This window comes from Pleurodeles waltl, chromosome 7, assembly GCF_031143425.1.
Source record: "Pleurodeles waltl isolate 20211129_DDA chromosome 7, aPleWal1.hap1.20221129, whole genome shotgun sequence".
Lineage (NCBI taxonomy): Eukaryota > Metazoa > Chordata > Amphibia > Caudata > Salamandridae > Pleurodeles > Pleurodeles waltl.
The window spans coordinates 1,111,153,561-1,111,174,124 of NC_090446.1; the positions used below are offsets into that span (position 1 = coordinate 1,111,153,561).

At 42.0% G+C, this 20,564-nt stretch overlaps 1 protein-coding gene across 4 annotated transcripts in view; it reads right to left on the reverse strand.

Annotated features, from left to right (window-relative positions):
• MYCBPAP (MYCBP associated protein) overlaps positions 1–20,564 on the reverse strand; it is a 670,648-nt gene that overhangs the window by 417,098 nt on the left and 232,986 nt on the right. For all 4 annotated transcript variants that reach the window (XM_069200066.1, XM_069200065.1, XM_069200063.1 and 1 more), the window contains exons 8-10: positions 20,146–20,264; positions 15,077–15,192; positions 6,275–6,383 (exon numbers count right to left, since the gene is read on the reverse strand). In XM_069200066.1, coding sequence (XP_069056167.1) covers positions 6,275–6,383; positions 15,077–15,192; positions 20,146–20,264 — 344 coding nt within the window. The remainder of the gene's footprint in view (positions 1–6,274; positions 6,384–15,076; positions 15,193–20,145; positions 20,265–20,564) is intronic.

Genomic DNA, 20,564 nt, shown 5'->3' on the forward strand with positions numbered 1-20,564 from the left:
CAGGGACGTTAGAGTAAGGAAATAGACTTGAAAAAACATAGAAATTCACTTAAAACAACCAAAGGTTACATGGACTTTATAGTTAGCTTCTCACCACGGAAATTCAGTAGTTAAAGTTAGAGTTATTTCAAGTAACTATAACTTGCATCCCTGCAATGCACAGTTTTTTCTTTAATAATGTGACTACTAATGTTTCATTGACATTAAAAAAGTTGTCATGAGTGCTGTAATATTTGGAGCAATTAGCATTGCTTGACGAGGGTACGAGTTATAGTAGTAATCCCTGGAGATTTTTCCACGTGGTCCACTACGCAGCCATAGTGTAGAATACTTACTGGACGTTTATCCAAGGAGTCAGAAAGAACGTCACTTCGTAGATATTTTTTGCAAACTTGTTGGCTAAACGGGCAGGTGAGGTTCCTTTGTGACAGAGTCACTCACACAGCTACTGACACACCCACACACACACTCACAGACCTACTCAGAGACTCATGTACTCACTCACAGACCCACTCACTCACCCACTCACAGACCCACTTAGACACTCGCACACCCACTCAGACTCATGCACACACTCACAGACCCACTCAGACACTCTCACTCACTCACAGACCCACTTAAAAACTCATGCACCCACTCAGACATTCACAAACCCACTCAAAGACACACACAGACTCTCATACATACACTTACAGACCCACAAAGAAACTCACACACCGACTCACAGAGACACTCTCACACCCACTGTCACACCCAGAGACACCCACTTACACCCACTCTCACATGCAGACACTCCCACACCCATTCACACAACCAGAGATACCCTCTCACACCTATTCTCACACCCAGAGAGACAGGCTCTGCAGCCAACTCCCTGCGCACATGGCCAAAGGCCGTGCGCAGCACAGGGTCAGGTGGTTAGGGAGTCTGCAGCCAGGCAATGAAGCCAACACTCGCCGTGCACGGCCTTCGGCAGATTAGCGTATAGTAATGAAAATTAATTTACATTAAAAAAAACATCGAAATTCACAAAAATAAAATAAAAAAGATTGCACAGACGTTATAGTTAGAAAATAGAGTTTTAAAAAACATAGAAATTCACTTAAAAGACCAAGGGCTACAGGGACATTATAGTTAGCACAAAACCAGAGAAATTCAGCAGTTATAGTTACAGTTATTTCAAGTAACTATCACTTGCGGCCTAAGGTAACTATAATTCGCGCTCCACCATGCACAGCTAATAACCCCAGATACTACAGCACGCATGACAACTTTTATAACATCAATAAAAATATCAATGAAACATTAAAAGTCAAATTATTGAAGAAAGATATAGCTACTTTAAGCTGCAAGTTATGGTTACTTGAAATAACTCTAATTATAACTGTTGCATTTCTTTGGTTTTGTGCATCACATCACAACCCTCTATGCCACAAAACTGTATGACATAGCACTCGATGCCACTCCACTCTACAAAACTCTATTCCACTCTATGCCACTATACAACACTGTACTCCCCTGTATGCAACTCCTCCACCACTCAATGCCACTTTACTCCTCTCCACTCTGATACACTACTTCGCTCAACTCCACTATTCCGCTTTACGCCACTGTACAACACTGTATGCTACTCTATAACACTCTACTCAACTCCACTCCACTCCAGTCCAGTCTATGACACTCCACACCACTCAACTCCACTCCACTTTATGTCACTGTACAACACTCTACTCGACGATGGTCCACTCGACAACACTCCACTCAACTCTATGCCACTCCACTGTACTCTATGACATGCCACTCTAGAACACTCTGCTCCACTGTGTGCCCCTCTACTGTACGATACTCTGACACACCACTCCACGACACTCCACTCCACTCCACTCAATGGCAAATCACTCCACTCTAAGACACTCCTCTCCACTCTACAACACTTCACTCCACTCCACTCCACTCCACTCTACGACACATGACTCTACATCGCCCACTTCACTCTACGACATGCCACTTCACTCTATGCCCCTCCACTTTAAGACACTCTATCACATGCAGCTATGACATGCCACTCTATTCTACGACATGCCGCTCCATTCTAAATCACTCCAGTCTACTCTACAACATGCCAGTCCACTGCACACCACTAAACTCTATCCCACAACAGTTTGCACAACGACAATCTAGGACACTACACTTTACGACACTCCACTGTGTAGCACTCCACTCTATTCAACTCTATGCCCCTCCATTCTACCTCAATTTACTCCACTCTGTGGCACTCAACTCTACAACACTCTACTGCACACTATGACACTGTACTGCACTGAATGGCACTTTCCAACACCCTACTCCAGTCTATACAACTCCCTGTAAGCCACTCAATGAAGAGTCTCTATGTCCTCTTCACAGCCGTCTTAGATTTGGATTTCTGAAGCCACAGAAGAAGCCTACCCTCAAGGTATTTTAAGGTTTGTAGAGACGGTACGACAAATCTTAAAGTCTTTCACCTTATGTTGAGGGTAGAGGCAGTAAATAGTCTTTGTGGGAGTCTTCTGGGTGAAGGCTTTTTCCTCCCACATGTACTACAGGTTCTAAAGAGCCCTTTTTTTTAGATGTCTCAGGCAAAATAACAAAAACATAGAATTCTTACGATAACAGAATGAAGATAACTGAGCAGAGCTCAGGAAGGCTCCCTTCCCACGGTGTGCGGTACAAACTCTGAGACAGAGGAGCCTCTATGATGAGGGTTCTAAAGCGTGCTGTCACCCAACTGGCTATACTTTGGGTCTTTTCTAATGCTGTAAATAAGCTGTTAAAGTGAATGTCCTTTAAAAAAATACTTCTATTGGTCTTGAATACTGCTATTTAATAGCACAGTGGGACTCCCACTTCAACATCGGGGAATGATTCAAGCATGTCAATCTATGAAAAATCCAGTACTGGAGAAGTGCTGCTTCCTTTTGTGGTAATACGAGCTGCAAGGACTTTTTTCTGTTCCTGCTTTTGTTGAGGATACTGATGCACTAGGATCCTCTTTCACCAGAACTGGCACCCAACCAGCTACTAGCAGCCATGCATTTTTCATGCCTATAGGTCCCTCCCACCTGTGCCCTGAGGTCAGACACTTTTAGTCTCTCTTAGTGAAATTTTTTCCCGCCACACACTGATTGAGAATCATAACAAATTTGCAATTCATTTACAAAATGGATGTTGAATCCGGCACCTAAAATGGTGACTTCCTATGGGACTTAACAGAGAAAACGCATCTTTTGTCAAAAGTTGTCTTGCTGGCCCTTAGCTGTCTATGCCTAGCTATTGCTAAATTTGGTGTAAACCTATCCATGGGGGGGTAGGGATTCCATCACATGGCTGGTTTTGCAGCAAATTCGGCAATAAGTAAACAATAGCTACCTTCACTATATTCAATCCAATTCTTGTGATGATCCTGGCCGTACTCAACTATGAGGTTGGTGCACGATACTGGAAACAAGTCCCCATTAATGGAATAGATGCACCACTGTCACCAAAATCTTAAACTATCCGGAATAGCATAAAATTATGCTGCCTGCTTATCTTTGGCTAAAAGCATCAAATCAAATGTGCAAGGGTAAGAAATGACTGCACTGACTTCTGGCAAAGCAATCCAGGGACTTCAAGATACTGGTCTGATCCACAGGAGCTCTCCATGACCAGGTACTTTCCACCAGGGTTCTCCATTTTACCATACACCTAAGGTTGGCTTCCAAAAACCTGCTAGCCACATACCTTTTAAAGTTCAAAAATTCTAGGGGAAACTTTTCTCATAAGAAAAGCTCTCTCTCTCAAACATCCTTCTGCCGAGCCTCTGGATCAAAGCTTGAGCATATAAACGTCAGAAGAGTTTGAACTCTTCACAATTTCTACTCCTGCACACAGTCCTAAACTACTGAAGTACTGAATTATATTCTGATTACACTGTGTCCTCCTTTTCTTTATGACAGCCTTAGTATTAGAAAGCAGCCTTCTGGTGGCCCCAAATAACATTAATAAAATGGATGTGATAATAAGAACTGTGAACAGCAGTATCATTTCTTTAAAACATCAAAAGGTTATCAGAAGTGATACCATGTGCCATGTGATTTACCCCAACAACATGACATCACAGATATTGACATAATACAGCCTTGGTCCCACATAACAGAGAATTGTTTTTTAAGGTATTTTTATGAAAGCTATACGTACATTTACTATGGGACAATGGGGCAGCCTACTTAAAGGAGTGGCTAACTTCAATTTGACTGAATGCATTTTGCTCTTTCACAATGAGTACATCTGGACACAAAGTAGTTCCTTCAGTGGCAGTTATTGTTTTTACTTTATTACTTAGTATTGCCTTTGTACCTAACATAAGATGTGACAGCAAGACACTTTCTACCTCTTTTCATGCACAGGACACATTCCAGTATCCATTATCAGTTCCTGTCATGTGCTAATGCTGCTGTAAATTCATTTGGAGTGGCCTTTGTTTATTTGAATGCTGTTATTTCATAGCATACAAGCTTGTGTTTATATAAAACTGTTCTTTATAAAGTTTTCCTCTTTTTAGAATGTAGGCAATAAAGTGCATTTTTAATTGCACTACTGTATGTCATGTTGGCCTGCATTTCATTGCAGACAATTGTCATACCTCTAAGCCACTTTAGTCTGTTTGTCATGTATGGCTTTCTAGTTTGCTTTCAGTGCTCTTGTACAACATAGTAATATAATAGTTATATGTTTATATAAGTAACTGCAACATGGCTTTCAATTTCCATATCTATCTATCTATGTATGTATTTATCTAACTAACCAACCCTATCTGTATGTCTGTCTATCTATCCATCTGTCTATCTGTCAAACTATCTTCATGTTGATTTATCTGTCTGCCTTTCTATCTGCCTGTGTGTCCACCTACCTCTCATTGCCTACAGATATTTAGGTATGTAGCTATATAACTCTTTCTTTGAAACATCTATCTATCTATCTATCTATCTATCTATCTATCTATCTATCTATCTACCTATCTATCTACCTATCTATCTATCTACCTATCTATCTATCTGTTTTACGAAGCCTCTCTATTTATTAATAATAAATATTTCTAAAGAAACATTACCAAAAAAGCATTAGCAAAGGCAAGAGACTGGTAGCCAATGCCAGACCAATGGGCTTTTTTAGGTCTGGTGTTAGCCAAGACCTTTTGATTTTACTTAAATTGTATGTATAACATAGTTAAATATACAGGTTTTCAGCCAGACATCGTCTGTTTTGGGTCATTGCCATTTTTCTTCCACCCACACCAGCATGGATCAAGTGGCAACGGTTCAGCCCACACCTTCGGCTGACTTCACTGTGAATTTAGACATGCTTTCTTTTCACAAAGCGCACATCCACACACAAAGTAGTAACCTTCAGTGCCAGGAACAACTATGGTAATGTATATTTAATTGAGACAAAACAAATAATCATTTATGCCTTTAGTTAGTGTTTGTTTTTTAAGATTGCTTAAGCCTGCAGCTTCACAAACATAGACTTGCAAAAACGAATCTAGAACAAAACAAGAAGTGCCCTAGCCAAAATGTTGGTGACCAACAGCTTTGCAAATGCTTCTTTAATCACCTGTATTGAACACGCTAGACAGTAGCAAGTTAATAAACAGCAAGTGATAACAGGAACAATCTAGCAAATCTAAAGACATGCATACTTTTAAAAGATAACACATTGGGTTGGTTAAAGATTCAGGGTTTATAAGTCACGTCATTGGTGATGCAAGCTGTAATATAGGAGTAGCTACTGCAAACATAATGGCATTCCTGGTGGGCCAGAGAGTGTAATGCAATATTGCTCTACATATTTGAAACTTTGAAAAATACTCATGATCTTAGTGAATGTTGTCATATATATATATATATATATATGCATATATATATATATATATATATATATATATATATATATATATATATATATATATATATATATATAGTGAGGTACATTTTCATTATCCATATTAAAGACCAGTGACTAAAGGAATACATTTTTAGGATCTGTTCCAGAATTTCTACAAAATCCTTTATTTTTTTTAGGATCCACCCCAGATTTATCTACCTCTACACTAAGTTATCATACCAATGATTCATACTATCTTTTCACTCAATATTTGTCAAACGTGCTTCTTCAAACAGCAGCACACACCATGGAGTATTATCTCACAAATAAATCATATATTTTATTCTGTGTGAAATTTCTCAGCTCTTACCCTATGAGAACAGTTGCTCCCAATCCAGCGGGCTGGTTGACCGCAAAACTGTATAGATGGACCTAGAACAATCTCTGGAATAACATCTGGGTAATCTTTCAGAGGGTCACTGAAAAACAGAAAACCAACACACTCATCACGGGGATCGATCTTTCAAAAAGTATGAATCTAAATTAAACTAGTCTAATTTCAGGGTCTTCCACAATACAGGTATGCAGGAAGACACATAAATAGCCACATTCACAAGGAGCACAAGAGTTAGACATGAGTAAGAAAGGCAATGTTGTAGAGACCAAGAATGCTACTTTCCTTGATCAGAAGGTTCTCCACTGTGAGATATTTTCTAGAGTTGTTTGATGCTGTTTCGTGGGATGAGGAAAACACTTTGCAATTCACTTTTGTACAAGTACTACATAACTACATTGATTGCAAATTTGCTGTGCAGTACTTGCATACAGCTACTTCAATAATGTGTGAGTTGTAGCTAACTCAGTTACCTATGGGCCTAGTTGTACCTATAACAATCACATTGTATAGGTGGGGTGATGGATTATATTACATCTTCACAGATCCAATCACATCTGTACTTAAACAGACATATTATTTTTATGTGTCCTCATATCTATTTTTTAGGATGCATTAATAACCTGTAACATTCTGCTCCTCATTGAAGTAGACCAGGTTCCTTATTGACCATGCAAAGTCCAGTGAGAAAGCTGTTATTCACTTTAGTACACTTTGGCCCTCATTATGACCCTGGCGGTAATATGGTGGAAAGTACTGCCAACAGGCTGGCGGTACTTTCCACCATATTATGACATTGGCAGTTTGGCTTAAGCCAAACCGGCAATGTACCATAATGACTGCCACGGCGGTAACAGCTGCCGGGCTGGAGATATCAATTTCCAGCCCAGCAGCCGTCACTGTACCGCTTGTGGGATTATGACCCTGCCTACTGCCATGGTTTCCGTGGCTCCCTTACGGCCACGAAAACCATGGCGGTAGGCACTAACAGTGACAGGGAATCCCTTCTCTGTCACTGAAAGAGATATTCCCCACCCACCTCCCCAGACTCCCTCCCACCCCCTTCCTCTCCAAACCCCCCTACGTTCACGCACCTTCTTTACACACACACACACACACACACACACACACACACACACACACACACACACACACACACAGTCCCACGCTCATCTACAAATGCATACATCCATTCACACACACACACCCGCACACACTTTCATACATACACGCAGAACAGAACATACACACACTCACACCTCCATACATGCACACACATTCAACACGTAACACACACTTGCATACACGCACGCACAAACATTCACACACACACCCCCACCCACACAAAACACCCCCCTCTCCTGTCGGACCACCCAGTTAACTGTGTTTATGGCGTCCTCCGGCAGGAGACGGGACGGGGCGCTGCTGCCACCAGCAGAAGACCACCAGGACGTATTATGTATCATAATACGGCTGGCTGCAGTGTACTGGCATGGCGCTGCTGGTGGCAGTAGTGCCACCTCACCGCCATCCACCAGCATGGCCACAGCCGGATTTCCGTCTGTGCTCATAATACAGCGGACGGCTGCTAGCCGCGGTGACGGTCTTTTGGCGGCTGTCGCCACAGCGGTAGGTGGTTTTTACCACCAATGACATAATGAGGGCCTTTGTTTCTTTGCCAGTTAAAACAGTAGCCCAGAGCACTGCTTCCTGTAAAGATACAGTCAGGTCTCCTTAGTTCGTAGGCTATTTGTGGGGTTTTGCAGTATGTCTCTACCCAGTATACATACCTGACAAATGATCTCTCCCCACAAAAGGAGTAACAGAGTGGCATCCATAAAAATGCATGCAGGGACCTTCAAGTCTCTGCTGAGATCTATCTTGTAAAATAAGCTTCATGTCAAATGGCTTCAAGTAAGGAGTTTGCATTGCATTATCCTCTAGCTCACATTAAAGGTATACCTATATTGAGTATTCTGCTGTTACCTAATTGCATTCATCATCAAAGTTTATGAAGCACACATCTTCAGCTGGTATTGGTAATTTACATATTGCACTAACGATAAGCCCATAGATGTCTGTGATTAGATCAATGGACGTTCCTACATGTATCATGTAACCTAAGCATAGGAAACTTAAGTTAAGCTATCCCTCGGACAATCACCTGATCCTTGTCTGAGGCTTCTGCTTACCACAATGTCCCTTTTATCTCACCAGAGCCTTGCTTTGTTTTTCTCACCGTGCACCTCTGGACCACTACATCATTCATTATTGGAGTTCTTTTCACTTATGGGCACTCTGAGGTAAAATATCCCTCAGCCAATTATCTGATCGTTCCATGGGGCTTCTGTTATACACAATGTCCTCCTCTTTCACTTCATTGGGAGCTGGAATGTGTCTTCATTAACGGATCTCAGTACTTTTGTTCAAATATTCAACAATATATACATAAAACTAAAATATTTATGAGATTGAAAAGCAAAGTATTAAGTCATGTCATGTTTGGAATTTGTTGAAAAGACCACTATCACAGTAAAATGAGATTTAATATTTTATTTTACTAAAAGGAAAGCCTCACTGATGCTAATATTATAATGTCTAATCTTACACTGAAAAGACTGCGGTAACGTACCTATGGAACCTTAGCTCCACTCATGAATGCACTATTGGTGGGTGGAGACTGCTGAGAAACATGGAAGACATTCAACTGTGAGCTGGGTAGGGAAAGGAGAGAGTGGCCTAGAACAGGTCAGGTTGGCATCCGCAAACAGGTCAGGATGGCATCTGCAGATCCTGTGCTGTCTCAGAGATCTGAATGGAGTCAGAGAAGTAGCCGTGATGCTGGGCCGACCAAGACCTGAGGGTTCACCTCAGGGACCACTCTAAAAAAAAGCCTGTTGACTGCATCCAGGTGTACCTTCTGAGCACAACACTGGTACCAATAGCTCTGCCAATGCAGTCTGTAGTGCCCATACCCACTAAGACCACATACTTGGATTTGTCCAGATCATCATGTATTGTTTGGGCTATGAGGCCCTGAGTTCCTCCAGCACAGCCGGCAGGATGTCACTGGCCATGTACCATAGTTCACAGGTGTATCTTCCTGGAAGCCAAACTAGTTAAAGACCTGAATGCTAGAATGGGCAAAGAAAACATTACTTTAGCCACAGGTCGACTGACTGGTTGCTATGAGTATGACAGGTTAGCCAGTTTCTTTAGGGACAAGATCATTAAAATCCATTCCGGTTTTCAGGACTCCCTATTTTTAAAGAGAAACCAGGTTTTAGATCTCCACCCAGAGCAGCGTGAGTGCCCCACCCTAGAAAATTTTGCTCCACTAACTTCAGAACAAATTAATATCCTTTTATCTAGGACGCATTCAGGGTCCCTAATCGATCCCTGTCCTCCTAGGGTGTTACAGCGGATTTGCGACTCAGTTCTAGGGCCTCTGGAAAAGCTCTATGCGTAAGTGCTTGAACGGGGTGCTTATCCTCCGGAATGGAAAGAAACAATAATTGTCCCCATAAAGAAAAAACCTGGTGGTGACTCGGAAGACCTAAAGAATTTGCTCCCAATCGCTCTTTTACCTACTCTAGCTAAACTCTTAGAGAAACATTTGAATCAAGAGCTTACTTCTTACTTGACAACTTATGGATGCCTAGACAATTCCCAACATGGTTTCCGGAAATATCATAGTACGGAAACCGCCCTGTTAACAACTACCGACACTACTAGCTGCCACAAAAGAATTGAGTGCAATCTTGGATCAAAGAGGCTCATCAGCAATGATCTGAGTGAAGCCTTTGATACTGTCTCCCACCCTGCTTTAATACAATGGCTGGAAGAGGCAGGAATTACAGGAACTGCACTCAAATGGCTCACCGAACAGAAGCTTTCAGGTACACGAATACTCCATGTTCTCTGCAACCTACCCGCTAAAATGTGGGGTCCCTCAGGGGTCATCCTTGAGCTCCATGGTCTTTTAACATGTATGTGCGCTGATTGGCTGAGATAGTGCGGGCTCATGGCCTTGCACTGGTCTCTTACGCAGATGACAGAGATTGTGATTTCAATCTCTGTGGACACTAGAAACTTTTCTGAACAACTAAATGCCTGCCAGAAACCGGCAACAAATTGGATGTCTGCCAGCTGGCTGAAATTAAATGGGGAAAAACAAAGGTCAAGGTTGTAAACGAAAAGCCCTCTCACTGAATGGAACTAAACCTGCCAGACAGCCTAGGTCCACACTCTTCGGCTACCCCTGGGTTTTGGATCGACAAAACAAAGCTTTCTATGAAGGTACAAGCCAGAAAACTTGCAGCATATTTTTCTGGCATACCCAGGACTCTGAGAAAATTGTTGAGCTGTATTCCTGCTCTGATGCGAAGAGTGGTAGTGCAAGGTCTGGTCAACTTACGCCTAGACTATGGGAACTCTTTTTATTTGGGCAGTCCCGAATACGTGTTAAGGATGCTGTAAGTAGTCCAGAATGACGTTGTCTGGATCCTCCAGAAAATTCCTAACTGCCATTCTGTTGCGCCAGCCTTAGCAGCTTTCCATTGACTTCTGGTGCACCAAATGATCCAGTTCAAGTCATTATGTCCAACCCACTGCGATATACAAAATAAGGTTCATCAGCTGGGGGGTGGAGTTTGCCTAGCGACACAGTGACCGCTTAGGCCGTAAACTACTCAAGCTGAGGAAACAATCCTACAGAATCCTGGCGCCAAGGGAACGAGAAAATGCTACAGGCACGCGAGGGAAGTGTAACGGCACCTGAAGGTCCAGAGGAACCCTCCGAATTTGTAATCCGCCAGACCAGAGCGAAGAACGACAGTGCGGCCTACATGACTGCTGGCATGTGAGCGGAGCCCCGAGGGGAGTGCTGTCTGTGAATGCTTGTGACGGCCCTGCACGGAATGGCGGCAAGTGACTGGGTCCTGGAACGGGCCAACAAAAGGAAATAGTGCAGGTAGAACTCTGGCGGGACAAATGGGAGCGGCCAGAAGGATGTGAGCCCGGACAGGGTGCCGGGCGCGGAACGGCAGCAAGCGACTTGGCCCCGGAACGACCTAACAAGAGGAAATAGTGAGCCCCGAGGTGCTTGGAATGGCCTACTCCCGGCTCCTGTCTTGAACGGTGCGATTGCTGGGCACCACTGCAGTGCGGAGGATAGCGCCATGGGAAAGTCAGACAACTACAGTTTGAGTCACGGAAGGCTCACAAGATGGTCGCTATGATGGGGCACGGCGCCAGGGAGCAGTGGGCCCTCTCCACAACATATAGGTCATAGAAAGGCTCCTCAATTACAGGGACAGGGGCACAGCACTCGGGAGAGCCCGAGACTTGGGGGAGTTATGGTATGAGGATACCACGGTATTGCGATTCTCGGATTTCACCCAGCAGGTACAGGAAGCGAGGCAACAGTTCCTGCAGGGAAAGCGGAAGCTCAGAGACCTGAAATTAGAACACAACATGCTGTATCCGGCGTGTCTAAGAGTGATAGCAGGCGGAAAGGCACTGGTCTTCACTGACCCACAGAATCTGCAGCAGATCATTGCCAAGAGTTAGGCCATGGGACAACGGCGGAATATGCAGGTGGCTGGAGATGAGGACGCACCTGGTGACAATGTTTGAGGAGAGTGCAGCTAATGGCTGTATGCATCCTACTATGCGTGAGGCCCTGTTGGTGGTCCTACTGAAGCCAGAGAAGCAGGCAGATTGCTGCTTCTCATACAGACCGCCGTCCCTCATAAACGTGGACCCTAAGCTCTATGCCAAAATCCTAGCACATAGGCTAGCACCGCCTCTCCCCGTGTGATAGGTGTTGAACAGGCTGGGTTTGTACCAGGGCGCAGCCTATCATATAATCTGCGAACCTTTTTAGGGGCACTGCAGCAATTAGATCAGGGAGTTAAGGCAGTAGCGGTGTTTTTTTTCGAAAAAGCCTTCGACTCCTTGGAGTGGGGCTTTATGCAGGCAGTCCTGCGGCGGGTGGGGGTAGGAGAGATGTTCCTAAAACTGGTCAGGGTGCTGTACACTCACCCGGTAGCCAGACTGCGGTTAAATGGTATAGTGACGCCCCCAATTCCCATAGAGAGGGAGCCGCTGGCTTGTGCGCTGAGAGAATACCATTCCCATAGAGGGTTACACTTTCCTCATTACACACTCAGTATCTGCATACGTGGACGACACATTGTTATATGTCAGGGAACCAGCAGGAAACCTCGCACCTGTGCTCTGTGAGGTAGTGTTGTTTGGGGGCCATGCTGGACTCCACCTAAACTGGGGCAAGTCAATGGTGTTCTCCCTCACTTCTGACACCAGCTTGGTGCCTATGGAGTTCCCGCTGCAGTGGATTGAAGATTCGGTGAACTACCTGGGGATTAAAATTCACTCTGACCCAGCCATCTTCCTGCGAGATAATTATGGTGTGGCAGTGCAGCGGCTGTCGGATGCGGTTGTGCACTGGCTTAAACTTCCTCTCTCCCTTGCTGGGAGGGTGGCCATCATGAAAATGGTGGTGCTGCCACGGTTTCTTTTTTTGTTCTCGAACATCCTGATTACCCTCACCCATTCTATATTTGGTAGACTACGGGCTCTTCTGAGTAGATTACCATGGGCAGGCAAACAATCCAAGGTAAGACGACAGACGCTTACACTACCATACGATATGGGGGGCCTAGGTGCCCCAATCTTGGAGGCGTATTATCAGATCACTAAAGCACAGTTTGCACGCTATTGTTTGCATGGACCGATGGATCTGCCCCACCTCTGGCTGGAGCGGGGGGTGACAACTTTAACTAATCTGCCTCGGGTCCAATTTGATAAACAGAAGCGACGGCCCGGGATACTGGATTTGTTAAACGTGACTTCCTATACTTGGCAGAAACTAATGGAGAGGCAGGCCGGCTCCCTGCTAGATTTACCAGATGCTTTGCTAGCCTGGTGTACGTGGTTTCCGATGTTGCCGGAGAGGGGGGCAATTAAAGCTTCCAGGAGTTGGGCATCGTAACTGTGGGGAATATATCTGAAGAGAGCAAGCTGAGAGGCTGGGAGAAGGTACAACGTGATGGGGCTACGGTCACGCCTCTGACCAGGTTCTATCATAGAGCATGTGCTGGGATGCAGGAAATACTGGGAGATGATCTACAAGAGCCCCCCACAGTCCCTGCTCTATCATCGTTGCTGAGGAACTCCATGCCGGGTCATGTTATATCTAGGCTGTACGCCAGCCATTACACAAGAGGCACGTAGGCCGGAGCTGTCCAGGACTCGATTAGCATGGCAAAGAGATCTGGGTAGCCTTATAGAGGACAAGCATTGGACATACTGCTGTTCGGTAACGAAAGCTATTTCCCTTAATGGGCGCCATAAGCTTATACACTTTAAATATCGTAATCCGGTTTACTATACCCTGTCTAGGGTGTACAGGTATGGTTTCAGGGACAGTGCAAAATGTTCAAGATGCCCAGAGGAAGAGGCCAGGGTCCTGCACATGTCATGGGTCTGCCCTGGAAAACAACGTTTTTGGCGGATGGTATTCAGAGAATTGAATTCCATCATGGATGTGCAGGTGGCTCTGGATCCCTTATTGGCCCTGTTAGGTGATGACAGGCAATTGCAAATAGACAATTTATAGCTGTGGGGCTCCTCATGGCAAAAAGGCGAGTAGCCATGCGCTGGGATAGGGTCCCTCTACCGACATTGGGGGAGTGGATAAAAGATATGACATATTGCAGTTTGAAATCGGATGCCTATGGTGAAATTCTCCCTAAATGCAGCCGCCCACTGGATATCCAGGGCCCCTTCCAAGCCTACTTGCACTGACCGGGGGGTGAAGAAGGACACAGTTCATCTGATGCAGTGCCGAAGGCCGTGGCGAGTTAAGCCCTACAGTTAGAAATGGGTGCCCAGGCGGGCCTCTACTACAGATAAGAGCATAGTGGCTGGGGAGGCGGGGACTTGCCGCTAGAAGGCGCAGGCGGTCATTGATTGCCTGTAAACAGGGTAGGGAGAGGAATGAACAGTCTTAAGCCGCTGAAAAGGGGGGCAGGGGAAGGACAAATACAGCGATGCTGGACTGACTATGCTTCTGAAAGGGTGGTGGAAGAGGGGTCACTGCCAATGTATATTATCTATGGATGCGTATATGTAAATGTTATACATGTTGCTGTTTTTGTGTGTTTTAAAAATCCAATAAATACAAAACGGAAAAAAGGATTCTCAGCTAATAGTGTCTGCTGAACCCCTTCATCCCGAAGAGACCTGTACGTTCTGGGGAACAAAGATTATTGTCAGTGCCCAGGATCAACAAGGCAAAAGGTGGTGGTAGCTCATTTGCCTATTTGGTTCCCAAACTCTTGAATGCCCTTCCATTGAATATTAGAATGATTCAATTAGAGCTTAGCTCCCAGAAGCTACAGAACACTGTCTTATTCTGGTTCCTGCTGAGGTATAGAGACGTCCTGGGGTCACTGTTTTGTTGCCAGCTCTGGGAGGCCCGTTTGGTAGCTATGCATTTTAGATTAGAAATCTGGAAGAAATCCTGCAAAACGTGTGACTCTGCGCTGTCCTGTACACAATGTGTTACAGAAGGCTTTAGTCCCACTGCGAGTGACCACAAACCTCTCCTGTACCAACATGGTGGCACAATAATTTCTGCCCCAGTTTGTACAACTCCTGAACCTCCTATCACAGAGATATTGGTGGTTGTTACCTCGTCATCCTTTGTTCCTATCCCTTTCTGGTATTTGCCCAATGGTCTCTGATACTTACAGGGTTTCCTTTTCATTCTGTGGCATTTCCTCCTTTTGCTCATGTAGACAATGATTCGAAACAGACATGGAAGTATAAGGACGCCCCTTGCCAATAACTTCCAAGCCTTCAATTTCCTATGAAACAGAAGCAAAACATGTTAACGTTACTCAGACTAAATAAAGGTACTGTCTAAAGAGGGGTGACAGATCCCTGTTAGAGACTTCCCTGCTGGGCAAGTAGAAACTCTGCGTGGATTTCTTTAAACACGGATCAAGGTTCTTCCTTCCTTTTTTAAGTTAGAACCATTACTATATGTTAAACCTGAAAATCAACTGATAAGTCAGAATTCTATAATCTGATTTAAACCTATAATGTAACAAGTACTTCTCATGACCGATGACAAGTAATTATGGCATAATGTTTTAGATCGGTCTCCAAATATAGCTGTAGTAAGAGAAATAAAGATAAGCCTCTTTCCCATAACTATGTACCTTAAAGAGGACACTCATCAATGGAATGAATAAAACAAAATACAGGTCCCTCCTTCATGCATATTATGACCTGTGGTCTGAACAAACATGGTCCAATGCAGCCCTGCAGTGCAGAGTTCCTCTTCTGTGATCAGCAGCTTTGAAGGGGCAATCAGCTTCCACCAGCAACGTCAATGAAGATGAAGGACAGAAAAAAAATCCAACCTCTGTTTTCCCACTTAAGTACCACGTACCACAAAGAGTTTGTACCACCCTTCAAACTCCAATTGATGGTTGATCTCTCCCTTCATTGTGTGTGCATTGGGTTCATCCCAAATTGGAGTAAGGGCCCTGATGCTTGAGTTACAAGGGGACTCTGCATCTACATAGCATATCCCACTCAAATAGTGTGTTTGATAAAGATGGCATATGTCTATGTAGTCTATCCCTATTTCTGACCTAATAACCATAACCCAAAGATTTATGGGTTTAAAACGGAGCTAAACTAATGATTGCCCATTAACACCCAAAGTCAAAGCTGGGGGTGAGGCCTCACTGCTAAAGAGAGACTGCAATAAGAAAGCTTCCGATTTACACACATGTGAGCAGACATACACCAATACTCCTGCTCACAACCTGAACAACAAAAGGTAGAGACGAGGCAAATATATCCAGTCATGATTCATCGTTAACACTCCGGAAAAAGAAAAGGATTTGGGACAGGGCAGTGCTTAATTTGCAAAAATATAAGTGCCAGTGCCTAAAGCTCTGCTCTGGTGGGTATATTAAAAATAAGCGCACTGAATCTCAAAGCTGTGTAGCATTCAATCCTCCTCATGCCTCTTTATTTCACTAAAAGACAAAGCTGCACTTTTATCTCACTTTTGTCGATCCCTGCTTTCTCCTTTTGAACCTGTTTTTCTATCTCTCTATCTCCTTTACCGTTAGTGTGTTTTTCTCTCTTGCTTGCTTTCAATACCTGATGAGAAGAAATAAGTGCTGTCTCCAAAAATGAGTGCCGGTGGGCCCAGGGGCAACAACCAACTCAAACTGAGCACTGGCACAGGGTCTATTAACTGTCTAAGTGAATTAGCTCTTGCAGCCTGAAAATCCCCAGAGTACATTGTGTCCATTAGGTATGGTGGCAAAGCTACAGCACAACTCTGTAACACCTTCAAGGCTTTTGAAGGAGCGAGTCAGTCGTCCAGTATAGCACTGCGCCATGCCCAAAGGCTTCTATGTCGCTTAGCTTTCTCTGTATTTAGACAAAATATTGAGGTATAAATTTCAAGTGACACTATTATTGAGTTTTTCAAGAAACTGTTGACAAAAATATAGATTTTTTACTGTAAGTAATATTGTTTTCAAGCATATTGTTGTTAATATCGTTTACAATAATGTAGCTGTAAAACAAACAGAGTTTTAAAATTATCTTTATGTTTTTATAAAATATTAAATGAATATGTTATATATTGTTTGTATACTTTTTGTTAATGTTTTTAAATACAGTTTGTAATTTTAAGTTATTTATAGTTTAAACTCAATTGTTAATAGTATTCCATAGTGTTGTAGCGATTTGTGAGGTAGCAAGTTGTGAGGTTTGTAGGGGTACAGCGTGGGAAGTTAAGTATAATTAATTCATAATTTTTCATTAATATTAATTATTTCATTCATAATTAAATAAATTGTGTGAATATTTTTTAAGTTATATTTTAGCTGTGTGTTGTTGGGTTTGTAGGGGCACAGGGTGGGAATTTAATTTAGTAATAATGTTTTAATAATTAATTATTAATGTATTATTAATTATTGAATTGATAATTATGTAAATTGTGTAATTATTATTTTTTAAGTTATATTTCAGGTGCAGCTTGTTGGGGCTATGGGGGTAAAGGGTGGGAAGTTAATTATGTAAATATTACTTTTTAATTAAATATTAACTTTAATTAAAATATGTAATTTATTTCTAATCCTGTAAAATATTTAATACATATATATTTGATGGTATATGTTAGGTATGTATTGTGTTTTAAGGTGATACAGTGGTGAGTTATTTACGTAATAATTAACAATTAATCATTTATTATTAATTATTTTATTTATTTCATAATATGTTAATTGTGTCATTTTAAACTTATCATTTAAACTTGGGCTGCTTGGTATGTGGGGGTATAGTGTGGGAATTTAATTAAATAATTAATTAATAGATTTTTTAATTTCATAATTATTAAAAAATATAAATATGTAAAACTGTATTTCAAATGTGTATATATCTATCTATATATATATATATATGTATAATGTTTATATTAATAGTTTAGATATTTTTATTCAATTAATACATGTATTAAAATATGGTATGTATTGGAAGTGAAGTATTTTCCTTACTGCTGCATAGACAGGAGTGGGAATAGTAACTTTTTCCCCTCTTGAGCCCAACGATTTCCCTACTGTTTCACACACAGGAGTGGGAATAGTAAATTGTACCCCTCCACCATCCAACATTTTCCCTACTGTTACATAGACTGGAATAGGAAAAGTCAATTTTAGCCCTTCAGAGTCCAACGCTTTTCCTACTGTTGCGCAAAATGGAGTGGGAATAGTAAATTTCACCCCTCCTGAGTACAACACTTTCCTTACTGTTGCGCTGACTGGAGTGGGAATAGTACATTTCCCCCCTCCTGAGTCCAATGCTTTCCCTACTGTTGCACAGACCGGAGAGGGAACATAAAATTTTACCCTTCTGGAGTCTAACACTTTCCCTACTGTTGCACCAACTAGAGTGGGAATAGTATACGTACTGTTTCTAAAATGTAATTGTTTTGTTATTATTGTTTAAATATGTATGATTATTATTATGTTTGTGTATTTAATTTGATATTTTATATATAGAAATGTATGTTATGTTTTAGATATTTCTTAAAAACTTATTTTTTCTATTGTTTACTTTTTATGTATATTAAATTGGCAATGTTTTTACTTTTTTTCCACGTTAATTTGTTCTAGTCTTTATTTTATTTTATATATATATATATATATATATATATATATATACTTGTTCTATTAGTACATTTAAACAAATATAAAATCATATGTTTATATATAGCCTTAAATATTATTTAAACATTTAAATAATACTATATTAATGTTATAAGTGAATATATATATATATATACATATATATATATATATATATTTAAAAATATATTTTTGTATATATCTTTTTGGTGTAAAACATTATTATTTTTCCGATGTTTTTGTACTTACTTCATATGTATAGAATAATGATATTTTTGTGATCTATATTTTTGACACAATATTTTGGTAGCATGATATTTATGGTTTCAATGTTATTTTGGTGAACTGCTTTCTCATCACAAATACTTGAAAGTGTGTGTGCTCTCAGAGATGGTAACAAGAGGTTGATGCCACCACAGGCACTGTGCTAGAGGAAACATCTCTCTTACCCAGTTCCAAAAGCCACCTCATAGCAACAATGGCGAGATGGGTCCAAGTTGGTACCAGTGCTTTATTTAACAAGGGAGGGGGGCAAATAAGATATTTGGGGAATTCCAGTCATGAAAGAGCCTGAAATCAACTAATTCAAATTTTCTATGCAAGACTTGTAAAGGTTAGTGGCCAAGAAGAAACCACTAAAGTGAAAGCACTGCTCACAGCCCTTTGTCAGTGGAATTTACAGAAGACAGTTGCAAGTAGCGTTCTAAATATCCAACCAAACCAGAGGCAAAACACCCAAAAAACTTTCCCTTGCATACTGCCAATGGGTACAAAAAAAGAATTGCAACTGGGGCCATTGTTGATTCACAGGAAGGGCATTGATGTCAGGCTTGAGAAGTGGGACATTAAAAAAATACCATTAATAATTCTAAAAGTTACGTCTGGAAAGATCCTCTCCTGCTTGAGGTGCAATCAGTTCAAGACCAATCAATGTAAAAGGAGAGAAACAGACAACATATTTAGTGAGAACATCAGGGAAAGTGGAGAAGGCAGATCAGTCAGGATTGAGAAAGGTCTGACCTGAAAGAAAATAAGCCCGTACATCGGTCATACATCACAACTTCCTGTCAGTTACAGCACTCAGAACCACATATATAACATGGCAGCTTTGACACACACATTCCCAACCACAGAGTCCTTACATCAAAATACCTAGTCAGGCAACAAGAACGATCAACCTGGCAGCAATTACAACCAGATAAGTAGCATAACAGAGCCTAGATCTTGAAAGTTAACCTAACAATTTTTTACCAACACACACCCACTCTGGCAGTACACATCCCAAGCTGCCAGCATCAGAGTACTGACACCTTGTCTGGGACGAGAACTTGGTAGTTGATACAGGTACCCCCACGCTAAGGTTTCTAAATTCAGATTTCTAGCCTTCTAAAATGATTTTGCAGCTTCTCGCTGGTACTGTTAATGGCTTGAACCTTCTATGCAAGTGATCAAAAAGGTTTACATATGCAAGAGTATGAGGAGCCTGAGCCATCTTTGTGAGGGAGCAGATAGCTATTTGAGAACACAGAAGCTGAAGAGTGTTGTGTGTTGAGAGGGTATGCTGCAGAGTGGCTAGCTCAATATAAACAGATATGCCCTCACCGGCTCTGTAAAGCTGAGTTCCTCCAGAATTGGTCGCAGTTCAAGTCGTCGTTGAAGGAGATAAATACTCTTATCCCATGAAGAGTGGACATGAGATCTCTTTGTAGGATACCCAGGACCTGTGAAACAACCTCAATGTAAACATTATTTATTGTGGACATATCCTCCTTAACCCCATGCTCTTCACTTCACCCACTGTACTCCTGGATAACAATAACCTCTGTCTACTAGTAAATCAGAACATACTTTGCACACTTCCTAATTCAATCAAGGTTGTGGGTATCGCCGTAATCCCCAACCAAACCCCATGATATGTATACCTACCACTGCAACCTGGAGTATAATGCTACTGTAGGAAATCATGCCTTTATTTTCTGGTAGGCACTAATGGGACTTTGACTCTGCACATTGGGAAATCA